This window comes from Hippocampus zosterae, chromosome 15 (assembly GCF_025434085.1).
Source record: "Hippocampus zosterae strain Florida chromosome 15, ASM2543408v3, whole genome shotgun sequence".
NCBI lineage: Eukaryota > Metazoa > Chordata > Actinopteri > Syngnathiformes > Syngnathidae > Hippocampus > Hippocampus zosterae.
In genome coordinates this window covers 16,477,583-16,499,720 of record NC_067465.1, presented here as the reverse complement: position 1 = coordinate 16,499,720, position 22,138 = coordinate 16,477,583, and the positions used below count along the sequence as shown (strand labels likewise).

The window sequence follows — 22,138 nt, the reverse complement described above, 5'->3', positions numbered from 1 at the left end:
GCAATACAGAAATGTCTATTAGTTCAGTGATGCAGTAAATCCACAGAAATTTTACTGTGTTCATTTTGTTGATTGTAGTGAAAGGACTGCAATTGGCTGGCAACCGGATTAGGGTTGTCCCCCGCCGTCTGCCCGAAGACAGCTGGGATAGTTAAAGGATATAAGAAGAAGCAGAGTTTTTAAAAATGGATTTCTTGAAACTCCATTGCACTAATTGTGCATCGAATTACTGCTCAGTGACAGTAGTGTTTCATTTTCGACAATGATGTGCAGTTGTGCTAAGAAGGCAAAGAAGTAGTGAAGTGTAAAGATCGATGTGGAGCACACAACACACTTGTATTTTACTTTGCAGGTTGAGTAAAGAACGAAATAGCGCAACTCCTGCTTATTTGTTTATTCCAACTTACAACTCCTCAAAATCACTTCTGCTAAGCCACGTTTCATGCAGGTGGAAGCTTTTGACCTCCTCTTTTTGTTGCATTGCCTTTTGAAGAATAGGACTCTCAGCGGAAGCCCATACTGAGCAACTCCTTGGAAAATGGACCTTGAAGTTCAACAACGCATTTGGGGTCTGGAATTTATTACTGTATTCCAAATTGAATCACTAGCAAAGAGAAATCTGTTTTCAAAATCCAAGCCAGCAGAAGATGGATTCTTGGATAACTCTTATTAGGTGACAGTGAGCGAGTATCCTTTGGTGTGGGGGTGTGGTTGTTTCCCCCGGCCCTCTCTCTAATCTTCTCATAAAACGTTTGGGGCCAGAAACCATAGCTAAATATTTCCAATCGCAAGAGATACACTCTGCGGTGATTATTTTTCAACACAGACTCACAAACGGCATACGAAACAGCATCTGCGTTTACCCGCAATTGCTCCAGCCGTGAGAAGCTGCAAGGGGCCGAGCCGACCTTGGTCGTCGGCCATTGTAGACTTGAGGTGGGCGTAGGCGGGGAAATAGATGGCGGAGAAGGGGATGTCCCTCAGGAAACAGGCCTTAGCTCCCTAGAAACGCAATGCGCAGCAAAGCACCACCAAAGAGTGAGCGTAACCAAGAGGCGGCGGCGGCTTGCGGAATGTACCGGGACATATTTTTACCTTGTAGAGTCCAAAGAAGCCCAAATCTCGTACCACGTTGAGTGCGCTAACTCGAGGCCCGGTGGTGATCTCGCCTGCCACCTGCAGACGGATTTTCACTATCTCCAGAGGGTTAGTAAAGATCACCTGGGATCCTCCAGCCTGCAAGAACCACGGCAACAAGAGCTTGTGAGCACACTTGCTCTACCCCTTCCACATGGGTGCTTGATGGCGCGTGATGCCACTTACACAGCCGCCAGCCAAGATCTCTGCGAGGAAAGGGATTGAGTTGTCCTTGTCGGTGAACTTGTCTCGTACAAAGTCATTCACCTGTGAAGCGCAAGTACAAATAAAGTTAGCGGGTTTGTCTGTCCGGGAAAAAAAGCCACCATACATTTCAAAGAAAGTCTGATTTTTTTTCCCAGCAAGAACTAAAGGCATATTTTCTCAAGAATATAAAGCCAAGATTTTTTTAAGGCATCATTTGAAGAGTAAAAGGCGTACGATTACAAGAAGTTGAATTGTTTTTGCACTTTACTTCTTCCCTCGTTAAACTTTCACTTCAGCATTTTAATGTTAGATTTCAGTTTGGCAAAAGTTAAAGCGTGAATCTTGCCAAATTTCTGAAGTGCAAAAACTACATACGGTTCCTGATTTTATTTAGGGCTCAAATAGTATTAAAATCAGTTATTCTACTGATTATCCCTTTGATTGATCAAGAAAAAAAATTGCATTGAGAACAATAACAATACAAAATATGCATGTGAGGTGCAAGGACACATCTTCTCCACTTTTGCTCGGTGTGAGAAGAGACCGAGAAAGATTTTGAGACAATAATGCGTGAGTAGCTGCATTCTGCATTGTTTGGGGAGGAAAAGAGTGTCTATCGGTGTTTAAGTTTTAATCAAAATTTTTACAAGTCCAGTTTGCCATGTTATAATGTGGAGAACCGTGCCAATTAAAACAAAGCGGCCAATGTGTGAAAAAAATTGTTTTTATGGCCACATTTAGCTGTTGCGGCTTTTAATCAGGTGCATTTTGTCGTCTGGAAATTAAGATACTGTATTTTCTGCACTATAAGGCGCACTTAAAAGCATTCCATTTTCTCAAAAGCCGACAGTGCACCTTATAATCCGATGCGTCTTATAAATGGATCAATATTCTGATTTCTTGGACGTAGTATTCTAAATGTTCTGTAAAGCGCTTTGTTACAGCTGCAGTGGTGATGAAAGCTCCAAAAGCGCCTTAAAGTGCGGAAAATACAAGAACTAAAAATCTAGTTTATCCAAATCCACAAGTACTTATAGAATTTTCATTAGTATACACGTGAATGCTGGAAATTTTATTTTAATTTTTATTTAATTTTAAATTGCAGCCCTCACATTAATATTACGTTGTCGTATTTCTGTTTAGCAAAATCTTTGTCCATGGAATTAACCTACAAACAAAATAAATAAATTGCTCCTCATAGGAAAAAAAGAAGTTATTTTGAGCCTTTGTAGTGATCCAAAATGTTCATCCCGTTTGATCTCTACATTAGTGTACGAATGGAGGGGACTCACAGTGAGTTTGATGGCTTTCTCAGGCGCCACGCCAATGAGCTGAGGAACCAGACCTGCGGGTCATCATGCGCGAAAAGCGTTTGTAGTCATTTGCCATGCCAACTGGTTAGTCGAATGGAAGTGACGGAAAAGGCAGGAGTGGTTCACTGTGGCGTACCTCTGTAGAAGCCAAAGAAGCCTTCGTAGCGGAGAACTTTCTTAGCGCAGTCAAAGCTGTTCTTGTACATCAGCTCCCCGACAAACGAACCTGTGGACCTCTGGTTCTGCATTCGGGTCTTCACCAAGTCGATTGGGTACACCGCCGTGGCGCCCGTCGCTGGGCATAGAAACACGAGCTTGGAGCAAAACAGATTATCTCACGATGTCGATGGCCACAAGGAAGAAGAACTCACCTCCAGCAATAGAGCCCAAAGTGAATCTGTAAGCAGATTCTGCAATTTGCAGCCACACGGGCCTCGAACTGTCCCCTTGAGCATGAGTCTGGGGAATCATAAAACGGAAAATGACGCCTGATGCAAGTGTTGAACAGTGAATACTGTACTTCCTAAAACGGAGGCCTCTACTCTTAATAAACTGCCCCATTCCCATTTATCACAAATAAGCGGTGCAGCATTCCGTGCCTCATGAGCCATTTGGAGTTACTACTTTGCTGTAATTAACGACTACGACTGGTACCGGCGTGTATCGTGCTACACCACTTGAATGAACACACACAATTTGCATGGCAGGAATGGCAACGCAAATATGCAGTGCACTCCAACATTTCCTTCAAAGCATACTGTAGTTAAGTTCCAAAATATTACACTGATTGCAAATGAGGTGTGTACGCAATAGGGCTGTCACAAGTCAAGACTTTTACAATCAATTATTTTATCCATTAAGCAAATAATTGATACAATTTTAGTTGGCTTTTTTCCTTCTTCAAGATTACAGTTTCTTCATCAATTGTTAATTATTTCTATAAATTTTTAATATTTCTAAATTTAAGTGATTAAAAAAAAAAACAATTAAGCAATATCCCGGGAGACGGGTAGATGTACTTGCAAACATTTTAAAACTGATTCGGGTACTTGTTAAGTCATTTTCTAAAGTTAAAGTGGATGCTCGCAAATGCTTTATTTTAAATAGTTGAATTAATAAACACCAATGGGGAGATGTACAAACACAATGTAGACGATTTATTGTGTGAGATGGGCAGTGGGGGGGGGGGGGGGGGGCAGGGGGGGCAAGTTACCTGTTTTTGGGTTTCAGCCAGGTTATATGGAAGACTTCCTTCTTCCAGGGGAGCGATTCTCTCAATGTCGGCAAGATTCAGGCGCCTGACACACAAGTACAGAGATGAGCCACTGTTGACAACTGATAAAAGAAGTGTTGAACTTGACCCCGTTTGTTGGTTTTACAGCAATACGCGAGCATGTTTACCCAGAGGGGGAGTGCAGGCCTGATAACTGGTACAGGATGTCAATCTCCATTGGCGTGACTTGACCAAACTTGTTGGCAGCATGAACAAATTCTTCTATAGGGGACAAATAATAAGATCAAACACACACCCAAAAAAAAATATGTATAAATAAAAGTTTGCTTTCGCATAGTTGTTTGGAGACAAAATAAATAACTAAATAACTGCACGCACCTTTGGTGACCAACGTGTCATTCCAGGAACCGGCCAGTGTGCTATAGATTTTGCGGATCAGCTCCATGTTGTTGAGGAGGGAGTTGAAGGCGTTGAAGTAAGAGAAGCTAACCAGGTGTGAGGTGCTGCCTCCAGCTGCCTGAGAAGAGAAAGCCACAAAAAAAGCACTCGAGTATTTCGTACTACTATTGAGACAAGACCCGTTCATCGCGGCGCATATGCTCGAGACCCACCAAAATCCAGTTGTACGTCAAACAAAATGATTCAAGCAGCCTTTCTTTGGCATTTGAACGCAAGAAAATTGCAATCATGAAAATGGAAAAATTTACAACTTCATGTCTGGTTGTGGCCACGTGTTCATTATGTGCCTATGTGCAGAGCCAACAAGGGGCGGATCATGAATGATGATGGCGAGTTTACGTGTGAGTGTCCTGGCGTGAGCTGTCACTAGACAACAGCTCCTGCATGAGTCTCCTCATTGTGTTTAATAAGTGTTTCGTGGGTTTTCCGGCAGAAAGTGCACCGCCAACTGTGGCTCTCTTTTCCAAGAAAGTATCCTGTAAAAATCCATTTAAAAACGATGGTTACAAGCCACAAATTTCCACGGAAATTATGTCTTTGACAAACTGATACACTCTATAAAAAACAAAATAAATCTGTAATACAACAGGGGCGCAAACAACACTAATGACTACACGACTATAAGGCGCCATTAAAAGTCTTAAATTTTCTCCAAAATGGACAGGACGCCTTATGGTGCGGAGCGTCCTTTATATGCGCTGAGTTCCAAAATCTGACTGACAGCCGACACGCTGTTTATAGAGAAAAGGCGGAAGTGACTGTGGCCAAGCATGCGGGAAAGAAGCCGGCCAATCAGGGAAGGGTGGGCGTGTATATATACATATATGGAGAGGGAGCGAGAGGGAGAGAGAGGACAGGCAAGCTAGTCCGCCAATGGTGAAGGGTGGGCGTGTAAGTGGACGCCTCAAGCCAGTACCAACACTTGTATAGAGTGTGGCAATGTGCATTGTTGCAAAACAACTCCGGTTTTGGTTTCTAAGAACCCCTGAAAATAAATTCGACAAAAAGACACGCCTACGAAGCTCAGTTTAAACTTAAAGCCACCGGTTATGCTTTTGGCATGCGTGCCCATCTCACAGCAGTGGTGAAAAAAACAAGTCAAGCAAATGAACTCTGAGCTTGCCGTTATTCCCGGAGGGTTGACTAAAGAACTCCAACCGCTGGACATTGGCATCAACCGGGCGTTCAAAGTAAAGTTGCAAACGGCATGGGAACAATGGATGATCGGTGGCAAACACAACTTTACAAAGAGTGAGAGGCAGCGCTTGGCGAGTTACGCCACAATACGCAACAACGAGAGGGAACGCGGCGTTTTTGATGGATTTACGGTACTTGCACAATTGTTCAATTCTTTCTACACACACACGCGCTGCCACCATGTTTTGCTCTGTTCTTTACTTTCAAATGTGGGAAAGCTTCACACGAGAGAAATGTTGACTTTGCTGTTGCTACTCCTTCTTTCCGCTCGGCAATGCGTAGCAACTCACACTAGCATGTGATGCATTCAATGACAACTGAGATGTGCAGTCCTCTGCTTCTGATGCAGAGGATGAGGACTTTGATGGATTTCTGGGTGATGATTGATCGATAAACGTGAGAACATTGTACGATGGCTAAATAAAATACACCCGAACTCAGTTCTGCTTTCGTTGCCTTTTTAAAAACGTGTTTTTATCTTATCTGTATGTCTAGGCATGCTACCGTATGCTTCAAGCTAACGTGTTAGAGTGCGCGTATGCATGCCGTATGTTTAAGCTGGCGTATGTTTTACCACTGTAAAACTGCGGCCATTAGTACGATGCGTCCTGTGTATGTGTAAAATACAGAAATGTCACCCATTAATGAGACTGCGGCCATTAGTACGATGCGTCGAATAGTCGTGAAAATACGGTACCTAAAAAAGACAGACAGTACTTGCTCTGGAAAAAAAGCAGAAGCTTCTCTAATGTTGCAAGACTGCAGGTAAATTAGTACATGAGTTGAGGATTGGCTCATGTGATTTTTGTTGTTGGGTGAAATCTGACCACCATGCATTTTTCCCCCCTCTAAATATCACAATTGCGATTTAATATATGCTTCATTTTTCAAGGCCCTCTACCTTTGCATTTAATAAAAAACACAACCAATACATTAATCTGCAGTCCAATAAACCAGATTTATTCGACAGGATTAGCTTTCCGCTAAATTCAAGGCAAATGAACTATAAATTTAATATGAAAGTGCAAGAGACATTCGCTCGGACAGTTGAACAGACTCAGGAAGAGATTGTATTTTTTGCCTGCAGGTGGCGCAGTTTTCTACGAAGCCACTCCTCGTGCTTCTTAACTAACACCTGACCTCTGCAGCCTCTGCCGGCTTTTTAATGATAGTGTATGCAAATTACAAGTGATATATCAGAAAAACACTCCCTTCATCATTTACATGTCACGCCTCAGCCCAGCCCACCGATACGCCCCTCAGAGGCCAAAACATCTCTCGGTACAAACAATGGATACCTTGTTCATTCAGTGGGTATATTTCGCATGAATTGAGACACTGCACAAACTCAAGGACATCTTATCGTGCTGCCAACCCAAAGTTGAACCTTCCTGTTTGTACTATCAGTTAACAAGGCCTCAGTTTCATTCCGCTCAAGTTGGCCCTTTTTTCGGTGTGCTCTAAAAACACGCTTATAAGGTCAATCAAGCATACAACAAAATGAAACTTTTAAACACGATAACTTTGAGTTTGTCTATACTCTATCAGAAAGATAGCTTGTTGTTGTTAACTTGCTCAACACTTTGACGTGCAGTCATTTTACTTGAGAAATCCTTTATTCGTCTCACATTACGCATTCACTGCACCAACTTCACAAAATTCTACCCAAGTGTGCCGTAAAAAAAGTCACTCAGCCAGATGACAACAATAATGTCAACAAATCTGTGGCTTTAACATGTCACCTTTTCGTATTTCATAAAATATATGGCACTTCTTAAAGCAAGACCGCAGTGAAAATTCCTTTCCCTTCATTCAACGAGGCAGTGTGAATAAACATTAATAGTGGATATATCAACAGCATCTGATTTCCCAAACAAAAGTTTCAGGCGATTAACTGAAGCCATACTACGAAAATATTCAAACAAATGTCTGCACGGACCTCTAAGTAATAATTGATTGATTTATTTGTTTTTAATGAGTTACTGCAGAAACTTGGGGAAGGTTCACACAGCTTCATTCATCGATTCGCCTGCTACTCCAGGAGTTGGCAAACAGTCCCAAGAGGCAAAAAGAGTGGCAAATATCCCAAATAGCAGCAAACAGTTGCCCTCTATCTTTCACAAACAGAACGTTGTCTCGAAGCATCGCTAACAGTGGCTAAATGTGGCGAATGAAAGAGGCAATCTCCTGATTTGTGTCAACATTTAACACAAGAAAAAAAGGTTGCCCAACCTAATATTCCCTACCTGCACAAGCATTCACCGCCCAGTGAGAGACCACTCTATGCAGAGGTTCAAAAAGTGCATAAAGCTGGTCGAAAATGAGCTGTTCATGTACATGGGATTAACATCACCTGGTGAGAAAAAAAAGACTGTCACACACTAACTCACCGAGACGAGGTTCTCCTCCACAAAGGGTGTGAGCATGTGGTGCCTGATGGTGGCCATAATGTCAGAGAAGTCCAAGGCGGAGATGACCCCATTCTTCCCTTTGTCCTTCTGGGCAAAGGCCTGCCGAGCGTGCTCCAACTGCAGCTCCTGCAAGAGAATGACACTGTGAAGCTGCGCTAAACCAGAGGAGAATATTTAGTGTCCCGTCGCGATGCGACAAGGAAGTGAAAAGCAAACGCAGAGATGTTTCTTGGGTCAAAATACCTGCAGGAATTGGGTGAATTCGAGGTAGTTGAGACGTTTCTTGCGGTCGTGGCCAAAGTGCAAATGGATGAACTCACAGTCCCAGTTGAAGGGAATGTGGTGGTGCACAGTGGTCTGGCTGAAAATATCCCGCACATTTTCTGTGGCAAAATTACACATATTTAAAAAGATAGGACTTCAAACTCAGAGTAGCGCAAAGAATTGTGTTTTCTCAGACGAAGAGGGAAACAGTCATTTCATACATGCTGGAGGGAGCTAGAAAGAGCAATTATTGGGGTCAAAGAGTGATGGTAGGAAAAGTCCATATCTGCCGGGGACTACACAAACACACACAGAAGGTGCACTGATGATGAGGCACGCAAACACAGAGGACATCAATGGCAAGCCGGACCTACGGCAAGCAATGCTGTGTGGGTTTACGGATCAACTGGTCACATGACTCGAGCCCGAAGGCGGTCAACAAACAAAAGACGAAACAATGGATCGTACGTACCAAAGGAAATGTCTCCAGTTCCAGTCTTGTCAAAGAGCTGGAAGGCAACTATGAAGAGAGCGTCAGGTGCACACAAGACGGACTCAAAAGCAAGAAACTCCTGGAAAGAGATGAGCCTGTCCAAGCAGTCAGACAACAAAAACATTTTTTGATTCAATCTTAAAGAAGTAATTGAGGTCATAACGAATCAAATAAATGTCTCAAAGTAGTGGTTCTCAAAGTGCCCTCGCTAGGAGCACAACTAGTGGTATGCGGGCTCTTTCTGGTGGTACACAAAAGTATCCATTTAATACAAATAAAGATTTCCAACTTGTAATGCAATTCATGAGATCAGAACGACGCTTGTCGCGAGACGTACTGCCTGTTGACACTTTTTGTTTTGAAATCCAGTACAGGACTTTTTTTATAGTACATTTTGAAGTACACTTTAGTTGTGTTTAACACGAAAGATACGCATGCGTATTGTCTGTGAGTCGTTTGTGCACAAGTTGTCGATCTTATCTTTATGAGGTAACATTAGCAAGTCCTTCATCAGCCACCATTTAACAATTAGACCTGCGTAATGTTTTGGGGGTTCGTGGCACAAACCCGTCCTTGGTGGTGTCAGCCACAGCAGCCAGCAGTTGTACAGTTTTGGGGTTGTGATGGAGCTGTGTTTGCAGTCCCAGATACTTCTGGACAAAGTCTCCGGGAGTCATGAACCTGTCTCCATCCTTGTCCACTTCGCTGGCATACTGACGGTACAAAAAGCCATACGAGAAGATTTACGTTGAAGTCGGCCATTGTGACTTGTGGACTTCAGCTTCACAGACCACATAACGCTTCACGCTGCTTTGTGTGGGTGACACGTGCACTATTAAATAATCACGTTCATGTGTCGCATGAGTATCACTTTATATCATCCACAGTCTTGCTAATCCGCAGCATTTCAGTTAGAACACCTTCAAGGAAGGTTGTTTGGAAAAGCTCCAGGGGAAAGAGCAAACTAGTTCGGTTGAGGGGGAAAAAAAGTCAAAGGATAGTGATCGGACAATTCTGTCAGTCATTCATAATGCATTTTTCAGTGATCCCCATCCCCCAAAAAAAGAACAACTTACATAATTTCAACGATTAGACTCCCTTCTAAATTTGAAATTTAGTGTGGTACATGTGATGGTAGACACAAGTAGAATTGGTTCTGTGAGCAGGCTCAAAACTTAAAACACTATATCCTTAAAACACTATACAGTATCACCTATATCCTTTTCTCTGACAGGCTAGCATTAAGTATGTGGATTTGAAGGCAAAGTTCTGTTTAGTTTAACGGTAAACCATAAATTACAAGCAGCAAAACTACAATATTGTGGCCAGCAGCCAGGCTGGCTGGTCATGATGTATTCAAAGTTACGTCGCTGTCCAACACACATCACCCTAGAGGCTGGCCATGATGTCTCACTATAAATTAACATATTCCGACGTGTCATATATCTGTTGTAGGCGGCACCTCAACAAATTCGGACATGAAAGACTGACCCGACTGAGCTAGTGGATGTATCTTCTTGGCTTGAGCTCGTGTGCTATTCAACCCCATGCATGTCCTCGCAAGTACCAACAAGGGCTTGTCATGCAAGGGTCACATGGTCAGTCACACATTGGCTATGCCGAGAACATTGTGAAGGTTAACTGTTGCCGTCGTAAGCCAAGGTGGCTTATGGACTGCCCAAGTATTTTTTTTTAAATACGAAACGTAATCAGTGGAGTGGCCCGGCTGGTAAAAGGCTCCTTAAGCACTTGCTTGCGTGTGTTCTCAGCTGACAACAATGCTTGCCCCTTTATTAAGCCTCACGCTGAAGAAAAACAACAGTGCCAAACAAGCCGACATGCACCCCTAACGCATGTGTTTTGAGCCTTGACAAGTCACTCAAGAGATTCAACTTTAAATGTCAGCGTATTTGGTTTCAATCAATAGTCATTTAGAGTTTGAGTTTTGTTTTCTACTTTGTACATGTAGCAAAACAGCTGCCTTTTACAGCCATTTAGCGTTGGCAAACGGTGTAATTTAAAACTTGTGACACAAATTCCTCAGCTCACTTACCAAGCAAAATCAGACTGGACTCACTCTTTCTTCACATGCACAGTCTGAGGCAGGCTTGCCAAATCTTTTTTTTTAAGCAAAGGTACTGGAAAAATCCCACACCAGGGCACCAAACAAAAATGTCACAAAAAGTATGAATGAATAATGATGGTCTCTTCTGAATTTAGTTATTCAGTGTTTAATCTGGACCTGTTCAACTAAACACATACTTGCACAAAGTTATGCATTCAATTGTTCTGCCTCCCACTATACATCGCTGAGATGAACAGAGGTGTATTTTTAACTAATAACTATTTTTTGACATATTAAGCTACACAAGAGTGAGCTACTGCACCTTGCTTCAATAACACTCACAAAAATTAAATCAAAACATCTGACCACGGAACATATTTATAAGTGCAATACTCACCTTTTGGAAGATTGCTTTCAGCTCACTTGGATCCCCGCGTTTGGTTGATTGCACCTTAAAAAAAAAACATTTATAGAAAATTCCAACAAAAATTATAAGAGGGTGATAGGGAATTTGAGGCTGTTTACACATCCCTTTCCCCTAACAAATATGTAAATATAGCCCATGTTGGTGTTGGAAGGTCAGGCCAAAGACGCACGTGTACATTTTAGCTTGCAATGAACCGAACTAACGCCGATGCTACCCAACAGAACCGGGCTGGCGGTTGCTCACAGGTCGAACCTTGAACCAGCTAACAGCTAGCACGAAAAGGACGCGACCCGTTACAGTGACTCGGGAAATAAAAGGCAAGGCAGCTAATGGATTAAAAGAGAGAAAGAGGGAGAAAAAAAAGACGTCCCGTTTAGCGTTTTTGTCAGGAAGAAAGTAAGACTGACAGCTGGTTAGCATTACGGAGCTATCCTCCCTCCAGCCTGTTGGGAAGTGTCATCAAGGCCAGCAGCCGCCGACCGGCCGCCGGGCGTCAGCTAGCCCGGTGATGCTACAAGGCAGCTCCGAGCACGACGCCTGCTCGTCTGGCACACACTCGCTTCGACTGTTCCTACACACGAAAACGAGCAAAACACCAAGAGAAATGACGGAAGTAGGGGTTGCAAATTGCAAAGGAAACGATGCCGAAGTCACCTTGACCGCCATGCTGGTTTGACGTCACGGGTGGTATGCGTAAGGGGGGGGGGGGGGCAGAACGAGTGAAGGAGCAAGAGAGAGAGGACGGAGGAGGAGGCGATGGGGGCGGGGGTGCAGAGAGTCAAACAAAGTGTCAAATTGAATCACTACAACGGCAAAAATATGTAAACTATTTTACTCATCAAAACGAAACGTTGATGCGACATTTTGAGCTGGTCCCGCTGATGATGCCGTTTAGCACTTTTTTTGTCGACTATCCTGACAACTTTCTTCACAATAGGTGTCAAACTCATTTTTAATCGCCGCTCACATTGTATTTACGATTTATATCAGAGGATCGTGATGATTATGAAATCAAATAAATGTTAAATCATCACACCGTTGCCAATGTGAAAGCTACACAATGTTCTATATAAGGATGTCTAACACAATAGCAATGGGATTCTCTTAGCAACTTTTTAAGAGAAATCGACAGACCTTTAACATTTCCTAAAATTACGTAGTGCGTAACACTGCGTCCAAGGGTGCAGCCAGTTCAACAGAGTGAAGCGCTCAAACAAAAATGTAAACTATTCACTTTATCATTTATCAAACCGAATCAGTGTCATTGAAGGGCGTGTTGCTTTTCTCACAAATCTGAACAGAACACAGGGAACAACGAAGGACAACCGATTGAATCTGTGTATAAAATATCCTTTATTCGTCCCACACTGGGGAAATTTACAGCCTCCAGCAGCAAGAATGTATGTAGAAAGAAGAAAGGAGATTATTATTATTATTGTAGTATTGTTCTCCTCCCAACACTTGAGATTACCGTTGGCCCAATCTGGAGTCATTTTAGGTTAAAAAACAAAACACATTGGAGTTTCCAGTGTCAGTAGACGAGGGAGCTTTCTTTGGCAAACTCATCTAGAAGTTATGTTAATTCTATCAAAATGTGAACCTGAAAGTGTGACCAAATCGATGTCTGTGTTTTTTGTACACCCAGGTGGCTAACTGTGTTTTCTGCTGTTGAAGGGAGACTGTTTTAGCTTGTAATAACAGCAGGTGGAGAGAGTAAGTCCAAAGTTTTGTAAAAAAAAGTGTTGTAAAAAAACAAAGTTCCTACTTATTGTATAGGAGTGTTGTTACTTTCTATTTCATTTTCCTACGTGTGAAAAGCCGAATGTTGTACTGTATTTTACAAGAGTTAAGCGCACTGAGTTGCCTTGTGTATGAAATGTGCTATGTACATAAAGCTGCCTTGCGTTTATAACACAACTGAATATCATGACCGATAAGAGAAATGTTTTGGCTACTGTTCCAAATCACAAAATAATAATTACCCTACGACTATTATCTTGGTACAGGTATTTACACTGTCACACGTCTTTTTTTTATCGTGGCTGAAGAATTATGTGACTTAATTATAAGCACAATGATTTTTTTCCATTTTCCATTTCAAACCTTTTTTTTACTTTGAAAAAATATTGATGAATGCAGTGTGATCTAACATTCCATAATATTTCGAATTTTAATTAAAATATTTTGTTTTTACACGGAACAAAATTGATGGATGGCTATCCACCTACAGTCATGCCGTCTCTGATTTGCTGCTCTACGTCACATGACTACTGTACCGCGTGACGTGGCTTGTAATGGCTTCCTACTGCTCTTCGGGATTTGCAACAAGATCTGGTAGGTGACTTACAGGTCACGGGTATCGGTGAACAGCGCACCCGAGTAAAAGGCAGGTGGAACAGCCGTCTTACGTTCACACCACGTCTTTGGCATGTGTGCTAACTGTGGGGAAGTATCTCCGGCTGAGCAAACTAATACATTAAACAACCAGAGGGCAACACACGAGCACACACATTCGAACAGTGTGCGTTTGAATAACATGCGTTTGGACTGATCGCTTTTATCAATAACACATCAACGCTGTTTTGCAAATACAATAGATGGAAGACTGTTACACTTATACAAAGCATCGCACTTATATTTTTAAAACTAGTGCCACTAGTATATGATCATTTACAAGTTTTTCCCCACCCTTTATTTAGCCAAGGCGCACATTTTACATTCGGACACATCACAGCACAACACTAAACAAAAATGTCACAAATGTACAGTATATGCTGAGATAAAGATTTGCTTGCAGGACTGGCCGGTGTCCTTCGCCGAATGTGCGGGTTTGACCTGTGCAGGTCCCCCACGGTGCGACTGTGTCAGCCACATCGCCGCTTCTTCTGGAGGAAGTGGATGAAATCTCATTCATACAATGTAGTTCGTCCAGCTACTGTCAGGCCTGCTTATCCCGTACCCAGGGTAGAGACTTTTTTTTTCCGTTTTTCAAGTCAAGAAATAGGCTGATACAGTTTTTTTTTCAGGCCAATGCATACCAATTACACTGGTCAACGCATTTTTACAACTGCTTTTTTTTTTTAAATCAGAGATACAAGTTTTAGATAAATTGTTTGCACTGATACTGAATCTCCCCTCATTTTTTTCTTTGGCAGGACAGGTTATTATAATCATAATTATGTAACAAGAAATATAAAATGTTAGGGTTATATTTAGTAATATTTATGAATTTAGAGTTAGGTTCAACTGCAGGTGGAATTTATTTCTGAAACATCATTGCTACAAAGCATGTTAAAATCCATATTGAAAAAGTCATATTGAAAATCAATAAATACATGCAGATATTCATTGAAATATACTGTACCTCGAAATTTGCCATTGTGGAAGTTTTTTTCCTCTCTCCTCGACGGATGTGAACTACTGAACTCATGATGTTCAATTTAATTTCTTATTAGTTTGTTTCTGGATATGTCGTCCATATTTCATACGGCTTTTTGGACAACAATGTTTTCTCTCCTTTACGGCTATCAGCACATTGAACAGCCGGATTACGTTGGCACTGGACTGGTCCCAGAATGGCCTGACTATATCGAAATCAAAAATGCAGAGCAAATTGAAGGCCTCGCCAGAGCGTGCCAGCTAGCTCGACACGTGCTGCTACTCGCCGGGGAAAGTCTGAAAGTAAGTGTCGACTTGCACACACAGTTCTTGTTTGTGGGTATGTCATTAAGAAATGACAGTGTAATATGTTATATATATATTTCTTTATTCCAGGTTGGTATGACAACAGATGAAGTAGACTTCCTTGTACATCAGGAAACAATCCAGCACAACGCATACCCCTCCCCTCTCAGATACGGAGGTTTCCCAAAATCCGTTTGTACTTCAGTCAACAACGTGGTGTGTCATGGCATACCTGACAGGTACGAGACAAGTGTGACTACTTAAATCCATGACATGTTTGGGGAGAAATCCTGGACAGGAACATTTGTCTCTCTCTCTCAGTCTCTGTGTCTGTCTCTCTCTCTCTCTCTCTCTCTCTCTCTCTCTCTCTCACACACACATACACACACACACGGGATTGAGCAAGATTTTACAGCAGTGATTCCAAACTATAACGAGGGATCTTCACCTATGCCGCAAGAATTTGTCCAGTCTCAGTTAATGTGGCCCATTATGATGAATTCATTACAAATGTTTTTTTTTTATCAATAACTATTTATGCCAGAACACGCTATGCACAAATTTGTCTCGTAAAAAAACAAATCTACATTTTTGTGACTGATCTGATTTAGAAGTAAGAAAAATATGAAGAAAATTAGGGAGCTGTACCAGTCCCTTTTCACGGGTGTGGACAATACCCAATACCATTTGTGGAAAAAAGCCCCCCCCCCAAATAATTTTCCCTGTGAAAGGGTATTCCCCCCCCCCCCCCCCAAGATGGCGCCTGAGTAGGCAGCCTTCGGCAAGTGCTCTTCAAGAGCCTTGCTTTTTTGTTCTTTTTTGCTGTTTTTGTCTTTTGTTTTGTCACATGTTGTTTGTTGTTTCATTGTGTGGACCTGATATGGACTGTTTTCAGCGCTTTTTGGCCACGACATTCGTCAAAGGAGCAGTATCTGTGCTTGGTGGTTGCGCCTTCTCGGCAGCACGCCTGTACCAGCACAGATTTTGATTGGGAGGAATGTCGGCGCCATTGACTGTCGGTGCTGGACAGACCTGGGGCGCTTGTGTTTTTTGCGCCAGTAATGGGCAGCATTTTTCACAACCCCGATTTGTTCAGTGGCTATGTCAGCGCTGTTGGACAGTTGGCGTTGGTGCGGCTTGATGGATGGCCGCTGAAGTTGAGGATGAGGAGAGAGGAGCGTTGGCGAAGAGCGCCGATGCGTATTTGGAACCGTGAGTCGCCGCTTGGAATTGAAATGGATTTTCATGGGACAGGAGAAGTGAACCAATCTCTTTTTTTCGTCAATGGATGCTACAGCTTCTTGTTGACTTTGAAACTTAGCTTGTAGCTGACGTGTGCACATTTTGAGCATGACGTCTCTGATCCACTGGTTAAAGGACACTTTGATTCTCTCCTCTTTCATCTCAAACTGCTTCAAACAACAAAACGTGTGACGGAAAAGTGGTTAGGACTGCACGACTGTCCGTGTTTTATGTTATGTGTTGTGTTTATTATTTTACTTTATGTTAACTGTTTTGTAAAGCGCTTTGTTACAGCTGCCGCTGTTGTGAAAGCGCTATATAAATCAGCATGTATTGTATTGTATTGTATTGCATTGTTACTGTAATTTCCCTTGTAGTCATTGTATGGCATTGTACAACACAACCGTTTGCAACACATGCTTGCCGTTTTCGTTTTGTCACCATCCACAACCAGAATTCGCGACTTTGACCCCCCTTACTTAGCCTCACATTATGCGCACGGACGCACACACACACACACACACACACACACACACGCACACACACACACACACACACACACACACACACACACACACACACACACACACACACACACACACACTCACACACACACTCACACTCACACTCACACTCACACTCACACACACACACACACACACACACACACAGCGGCCTTTTCATGTTGACTCTTTCATGTCCGTGATCATAATGGTGTGGCGCAACAGTAGATATGTGATTGAAAAACCGAGATCATTCTCTTTTTGATGCCGAAACCCCATTTTGATATGTAGGTCATGAGTCATTTTGCTGTGCTGTGATATTTTTTTCCAATAGAAAAATTTGCGGCGCCCCGGTGGTCGAGTGGTTAGCACGTCGACCTCACAGTGCATAGTTCGATTTTGTCTCCGGCCTTCCTGTGTGGAGTTTGCATGTTCTCCCCGTGCCTGCGTGGGTTTTCTCCGGGTACTTTGGTTTCCTCACAGATTCCAAAAACATGCACGGCAGGCTGTTTGAACACTCAAAATTGTCCCGAGGTATGAGTTTGAGCGCGGATGGCTGTTCGTCTCTGTGTGCCTTGCGATTGGCTGGCAACCGGTTCAGGGTCTACCCCGCCTAATGCCGGGAGACAGCTGGGAACGGCTCCACCACGCCCCACCACCCCTGTGAGGATGAAGCGGATCAGAAAATGGATGGATGGATAGAAAAATTTGCGCCTTGGCTTGGTGTTTTTGAGCAAGGTCTTGTAGCCCACTACTGCACTGTATAGCTTTAGTAACTGGCCACACATAGTATTGTGTGTACATTTTGATTTAATGAATCTAAGAGGTGAGTAAATTATTGCGCCTTTCCAAACAGTAATGCTCTGTCTGAAATTTGTGTTTGTTTGTGTGCGTGTGAGTGTGCGTGTGAATTCTGCAGTACGTTGCTGATGACCCCAAAGCCCTGAGTGCATGTGTATGAAAGATGACATGCAGTGTCGTCATGAATGTCATTGCCAATGAGAAGAACTTTGTGTATGCAGCATTCATCCTCTATTCGTATGCCTACAGTCGGCGACTTGAAGATGGCGATATTATCAACATAGATGTCACTGTAAGTTGTCGGTTGGGAACTAGGATACAGCTGTGAACAGTCTGAGGTGCACTCATTCCGCCCGTTCCCCATAGGTGTATTTGGACGGTTACCACGGTGACACATCAGAAACCTTCTTTGTCGGCGAAGTGGATGATGTCGGCCGGCGACTGGTGGAAACGGCAAAGCGTTGCAGAGATGAGGCCATCGTCGCCTGCAAGCCTGGTGCACAGCTTTGCGTTATCGGAAACACGATTAGGTACGCACCAGGGTCAGAACAGTTTGGGAATTCTTATAATAATTACTTTTTATTGTCTTTTGAGTTTTGTTCATTGCACTTTATTTTTAATTTGATTTCCGAGCAGGTTTATTAAATTTTTTTTAGCTTTTTGGATTTTGTGTATTTGTTGCGATTCAAAAAACATAATAAATCTTGAGCGGTAAAAACTCAACAAAAATATTATTTTTAAATCAGCCATTCGCAAATGAAATACAGGCACCGTATAATAGCCCACAGACTTTGAAATCCAATAAGCGCAACACCTAATAGTGCTCTTTACGTTGTTCGCATCACAACCCAAACGTCTTAAATGAGGTTAGCATGGTCACACTTTCTTTCCCTTGCATGCCAAGCTGTCAACTTCTAAAGGGCCGAATTAAGTGACAAAAGCTGTGAAGGTGGAGTGTCTTTTTGGTGGCGAAAGGACCCCAAACTCTCAGACAACTCTTCCACCTTGCTACTTCCGACGAACGGCCGTGCTGGAATACCCCAAAACATTTGAAATGAATCTGTTTTAAATCAACGGATTGAATAAATTGCCAAGAACAAAGGAAGGACATTTTCGCCATAATTGTAGTTAGTTCTGTAATCATAAAATGTAGTCTTGGCTATTTATTTTTATTTTTTTAAGTTTTATTTCATTATTGTTCATCTTCTATACCTTAATATGCACTCATATACGGTAATCTGTGGCATGTATAACTGACTACCCATCGATTACAGTACACCTCGAGCGTGAACTAAAATGTTTGTGCTGTGTCACAGTGAAATAGCTCGCACTAATGGCTTCCAAGTGTGTCCCTATTTCATTGGACACGGAATCGGCTCCTACTTCCATTGCCATCCTGAGATCTGGCACCATGGTGAGTTATCTTGAGGAGAGACTTTGTTGTGTGCTTCACGGTTGGGTTTCTCGCATACACCGCACTCCCTGTCTTTCTTTCCAGCCAATGACAACGACATGACCATGGAAGAAGGCATGACTTTCACAATTGGTGAGGCAAATTATCAATTTATTGCGCTGATGTGGCGGTGGGCTGACAGGTTCTGCTCCTTTGGCAGAACCCATCCTAATGGAAGGGTCGGCAGAGTTTCAAATCCTCCAGGATAAGTGGACCGCGGTTTCTGCAGACGATGCAAGGTGGGTTGCTGGACTTCGCCTTTCTCTGTCATCCAAATCTTACCTACCGAGATGTACTGTATGTCGCCTGTGCTTTCTTCCCACTCGTGCAGATCGGCTCAGTTCGAACACACAGTCGCTATCACCTCGGACGGAGTGGAAATTCTCACCAAATTGCCAGAAGAGGACGATAAAAAGATTCTCGTGTGAAATTTGACTGTTTGAAAGTCTACACTTGGACACATGCGCATACATGGACAAAAACATACCGTACTTGAACTGTAAGGTCTCAGGTCAAATGTTTAATTCGCATCTGCAAGACAACATATGCATACACGGATTTCACATTTCAACATGATTTTTTGTTTTGTTTTGTTTTGTTTTTTTTCTCCCCTGGTTGCATCCAGTACTACAGGTTTTCAACATTAGTTTTTTGGAACAGCACCCTCAACTATACCAACGTGAGCATATCTCCAATTGAACACAAGTGATGTGTTTTTCATAAAGTAACAATGTTGAATGTCTTTGACTCCTACCTTGTAACATGCACCGCAGTTTGATTCAAATTCCATTTGTTGTTGTTCTTGTTGTTGTTGTTCTAATACACCATAGAGCACAAGTGTCAAACTTAAGGCCCGGGGGCCAGATCCGGCACTCCAGATCATTTTATGTGGCTTATGAAAGCAAATCATGTGTGTCAGTTTACTACAATGTGTACCGAAATGTCAAATTGTCATGTGTAATAAGTAACACTGGATGGATGGATGGATGGATGGATGTTTACACTCACTTGAACAATAATTGGACAAAATACTATGACTGGAGTATGTATGGAGGAATCATGTAATATTCTGTATGAATGATATGGATATTCTGTTTGCCCATGACACATCGCAGACTGATGTTGACCTGAAAGCCTGAAACATTTTTTCTGACAGGGAAGTGGGAACCACATCGATCCGAGAGATGGCAGCATATGCTTCTCCTTCCATTTGTTACTTTCTTTTGTGAGCATGTTTTACCAATGAAGCCACTCTCCACTCATGCCGCTTGGTCTGCGTCTATTTGGGCCAGTTGGCTGATTCGACAAGGCGTCGACACAAGCCAAATTCCACTTTCTGCTTGAATCGCCAGCCTCACAATTGGCAGTCGGCTCTTCGATCCAGAAAAATTGGAGGTGGTGAAAATGTGATTATGCACACATGAGTTTATTCCTGCATTTCGCAGGGTCACAGGAGTCCTATTTATCATACACTTCATGCAAGACGCTTGCACATAGAACAGTTCAGTAGATGAGCTGCCCATTTTTTTTTCATTTTGACATTGAGCACTATGCAGATTAAGGTGGTTGTGTTTGCCACCCTGTCAAACTGAAAGCAGTTTCTTCAAGGCCACCACATTCCGCTTCACATGGTCGGGTGATTTTCCTCAATTTTGTGAAATTTACTGTACATTCAGACTTAAAATGTTCAAGTTGTTCAATAAAACACTTTTAAGGTCGGCAGAAGAAAAATCCACTTTGACGCAGGTGCATGGAGAGGGTGGCACCTACCAGACACCCCATTGTGTATTTACTGCCATGTGGAAGCGGCATCCGGCTGAAATTGACTTGGCAAAACTGCCACCCGCCGTTAGGGTTTCAGATTGTTTTTCATCTTGGGTTAGGCTTTCAAATTACCGGTAGTTCCTTTAACTTGGGTTAAGGATGTATAAAGAAAGGTTTCAAATTAGGATTAGGGTTTTCAACTCAGATTTGGGTTTCAAATTAGGGTTTTAAAGTACGCTTTGGAATTCCAAGTAGGATTCGGGTTTCAAACTAGGGTTTAATGTCAAGAAACAATAATAAATGCTCTTGCGATGCGGAGGCCCAGTCTCCCAAGAAACAATAGAAGATGATATTGTGGACAGTTACACAAAGAACACAGTGTTATGAAAAGACATGTTGCATGTATGCGTGTGTAAAATGTGTCCAAAGTCCGAGCGTGCACCATGAAGTGTCATGCTGATGCCATTTGCATGCTGCCACATGATCGTTCTCACCGAGGAAGTTCTTTAAAAACCGAAGTCGGGCGTGGACATTCCCAGACAAACTGCCATCGCCGCACTCTGAGCACATTTTTTTCCCTGCCGCCATGTCCACTAAAGTCAAGTTTGCTGCTCTTTTCCTCGTTTTAGGTTTGTGCGTTTTTGCACATGGCGCGCCCACCGACCTGACGCGCGCCTTCTGCAAGATCGTCTGGTAAGACCGCGCGACCTTTGTCTTTGTTGTGAAGTTTCTAGCGGCCATATTTATGCAAAGGTAATTGCAATTCTAATCCTGGATTACGCAGATGAGTAAATCAAATTTAATCTGTCCAGGCTGCTCGGTGTGCCATGCAATCAGGCCAATATGGCCATTGTGACTCAAATAAAAGCAATGGGGTCATACAAGGTAAGAAACGAAGGGTTAATTCATGTCGGTATGGATTCATAGACGATAAACTTCCCACTGTGTGTTGAATGCAGCTGGGACCGGTGACCCCGTGGCTAATCCAAGCCAACCACACCTCCGCAGTAGGCCAGATGGAAAGCGTTAACTTCACCATAACGTCCACCACCATGAGCCTGGGTTGCCGTGTGGATGTAAGTGCTTTTCTGTTGCATTATTCTTCACGTTGTCATTGTACCACAGGGTGCAAGGAAATGGAACATACACAACCCATCCAGGGGACATAGAACAAACAATGACCAACAGGGGAATCCAGAACGGGAGTCGCCCTTTACAGCTTGCCTTTTATGTTTTTGCTGATAAAAAGGGGGGAAAAAAGAAAAAAGGGCGAGGGACGCGAAAGAAGAACAGCCCCAGACTAAGCTCCTTTAAGGGGAGCCCAGTATGGATTTAGGGCAGGGGTGTCAAACTCGTTTTTGTCGCGGACCAGATTTTAGTTACAGCTTCCCTTGGAGGGCCGCTATGAAACCATGTAAAGGAGTGAAGAATAACAGTTTTTTCACCAATTGTTTAAATGACTAACTGTAGGGGTAACAAGAAAA

General features: G+C 42.8%; 1 protein-coding gene across 2 annotated transcripts; it reads left to right on the top strand.

The window, feature by feature from the left end:
• The first annotated feature begins 13,409 nt into the window (after positions 1–13,409).
• On the top strand, positions 13,410–20,152 carry metap1d (methionyl aminopeptidase type 1D (mitochondrial)). Of its 2 annotated transcripts, none has more exons than XM_052088550.1 (10): positions 13,410–13,541; positions 14,005–14,171; positions 14,739–14,888; positions 14,982–15,130; positions 17,687–17,729; positions 17,804–17,967; positions 18,754–18,851; positions 18,936–18,983; positions 19,051–19,129; positions 19,222–20,152. In XM_052088550.1, exons 1-10 carry the CDS (start codon positions 13,502–13,504, stop codon positions 19,316–19,318), a joined length of 1,035 nt encoding a protein of 344 aa, XP_051944510.1. In that variant the 5' UTR covers positions 13,410–13,501; the 3' UTR covers positions 19,319–20,152. The 2 variants fall into 2 exon arrangements, with proteins under 2 accessions (XP_051944510.1, XP_051944511.1); XM_052088551.1 differs by having other exon boundaries at positions 13,515–13,593.
• The last annotated feature ends 1,986 nt before the right edge of the window (positions 20,153–22,138 follow it).

Coding starts and splice junctions, on each gene's coding strand:
- metap1d (XM_052088550.1), top strand. CDS start 13,502: ATGGCTTCCTACTGCTCTTCGGGATTTGCAACAAGATCTG. Junction 14,889..14,981: donor TCGCCGGGGAAAGTCTGAAA/GTAAGTGTCGAC, acceptor TCTTTATTCCAG/GTTGGTATGACAACAGATGA. Junction 18,984..19,050: donor AGGCATGACTTTCACAATTG/GTGAGGCAAATT, acceptor CTCCTTTGGCAG/AACCCATCCTAATGGAAGGG.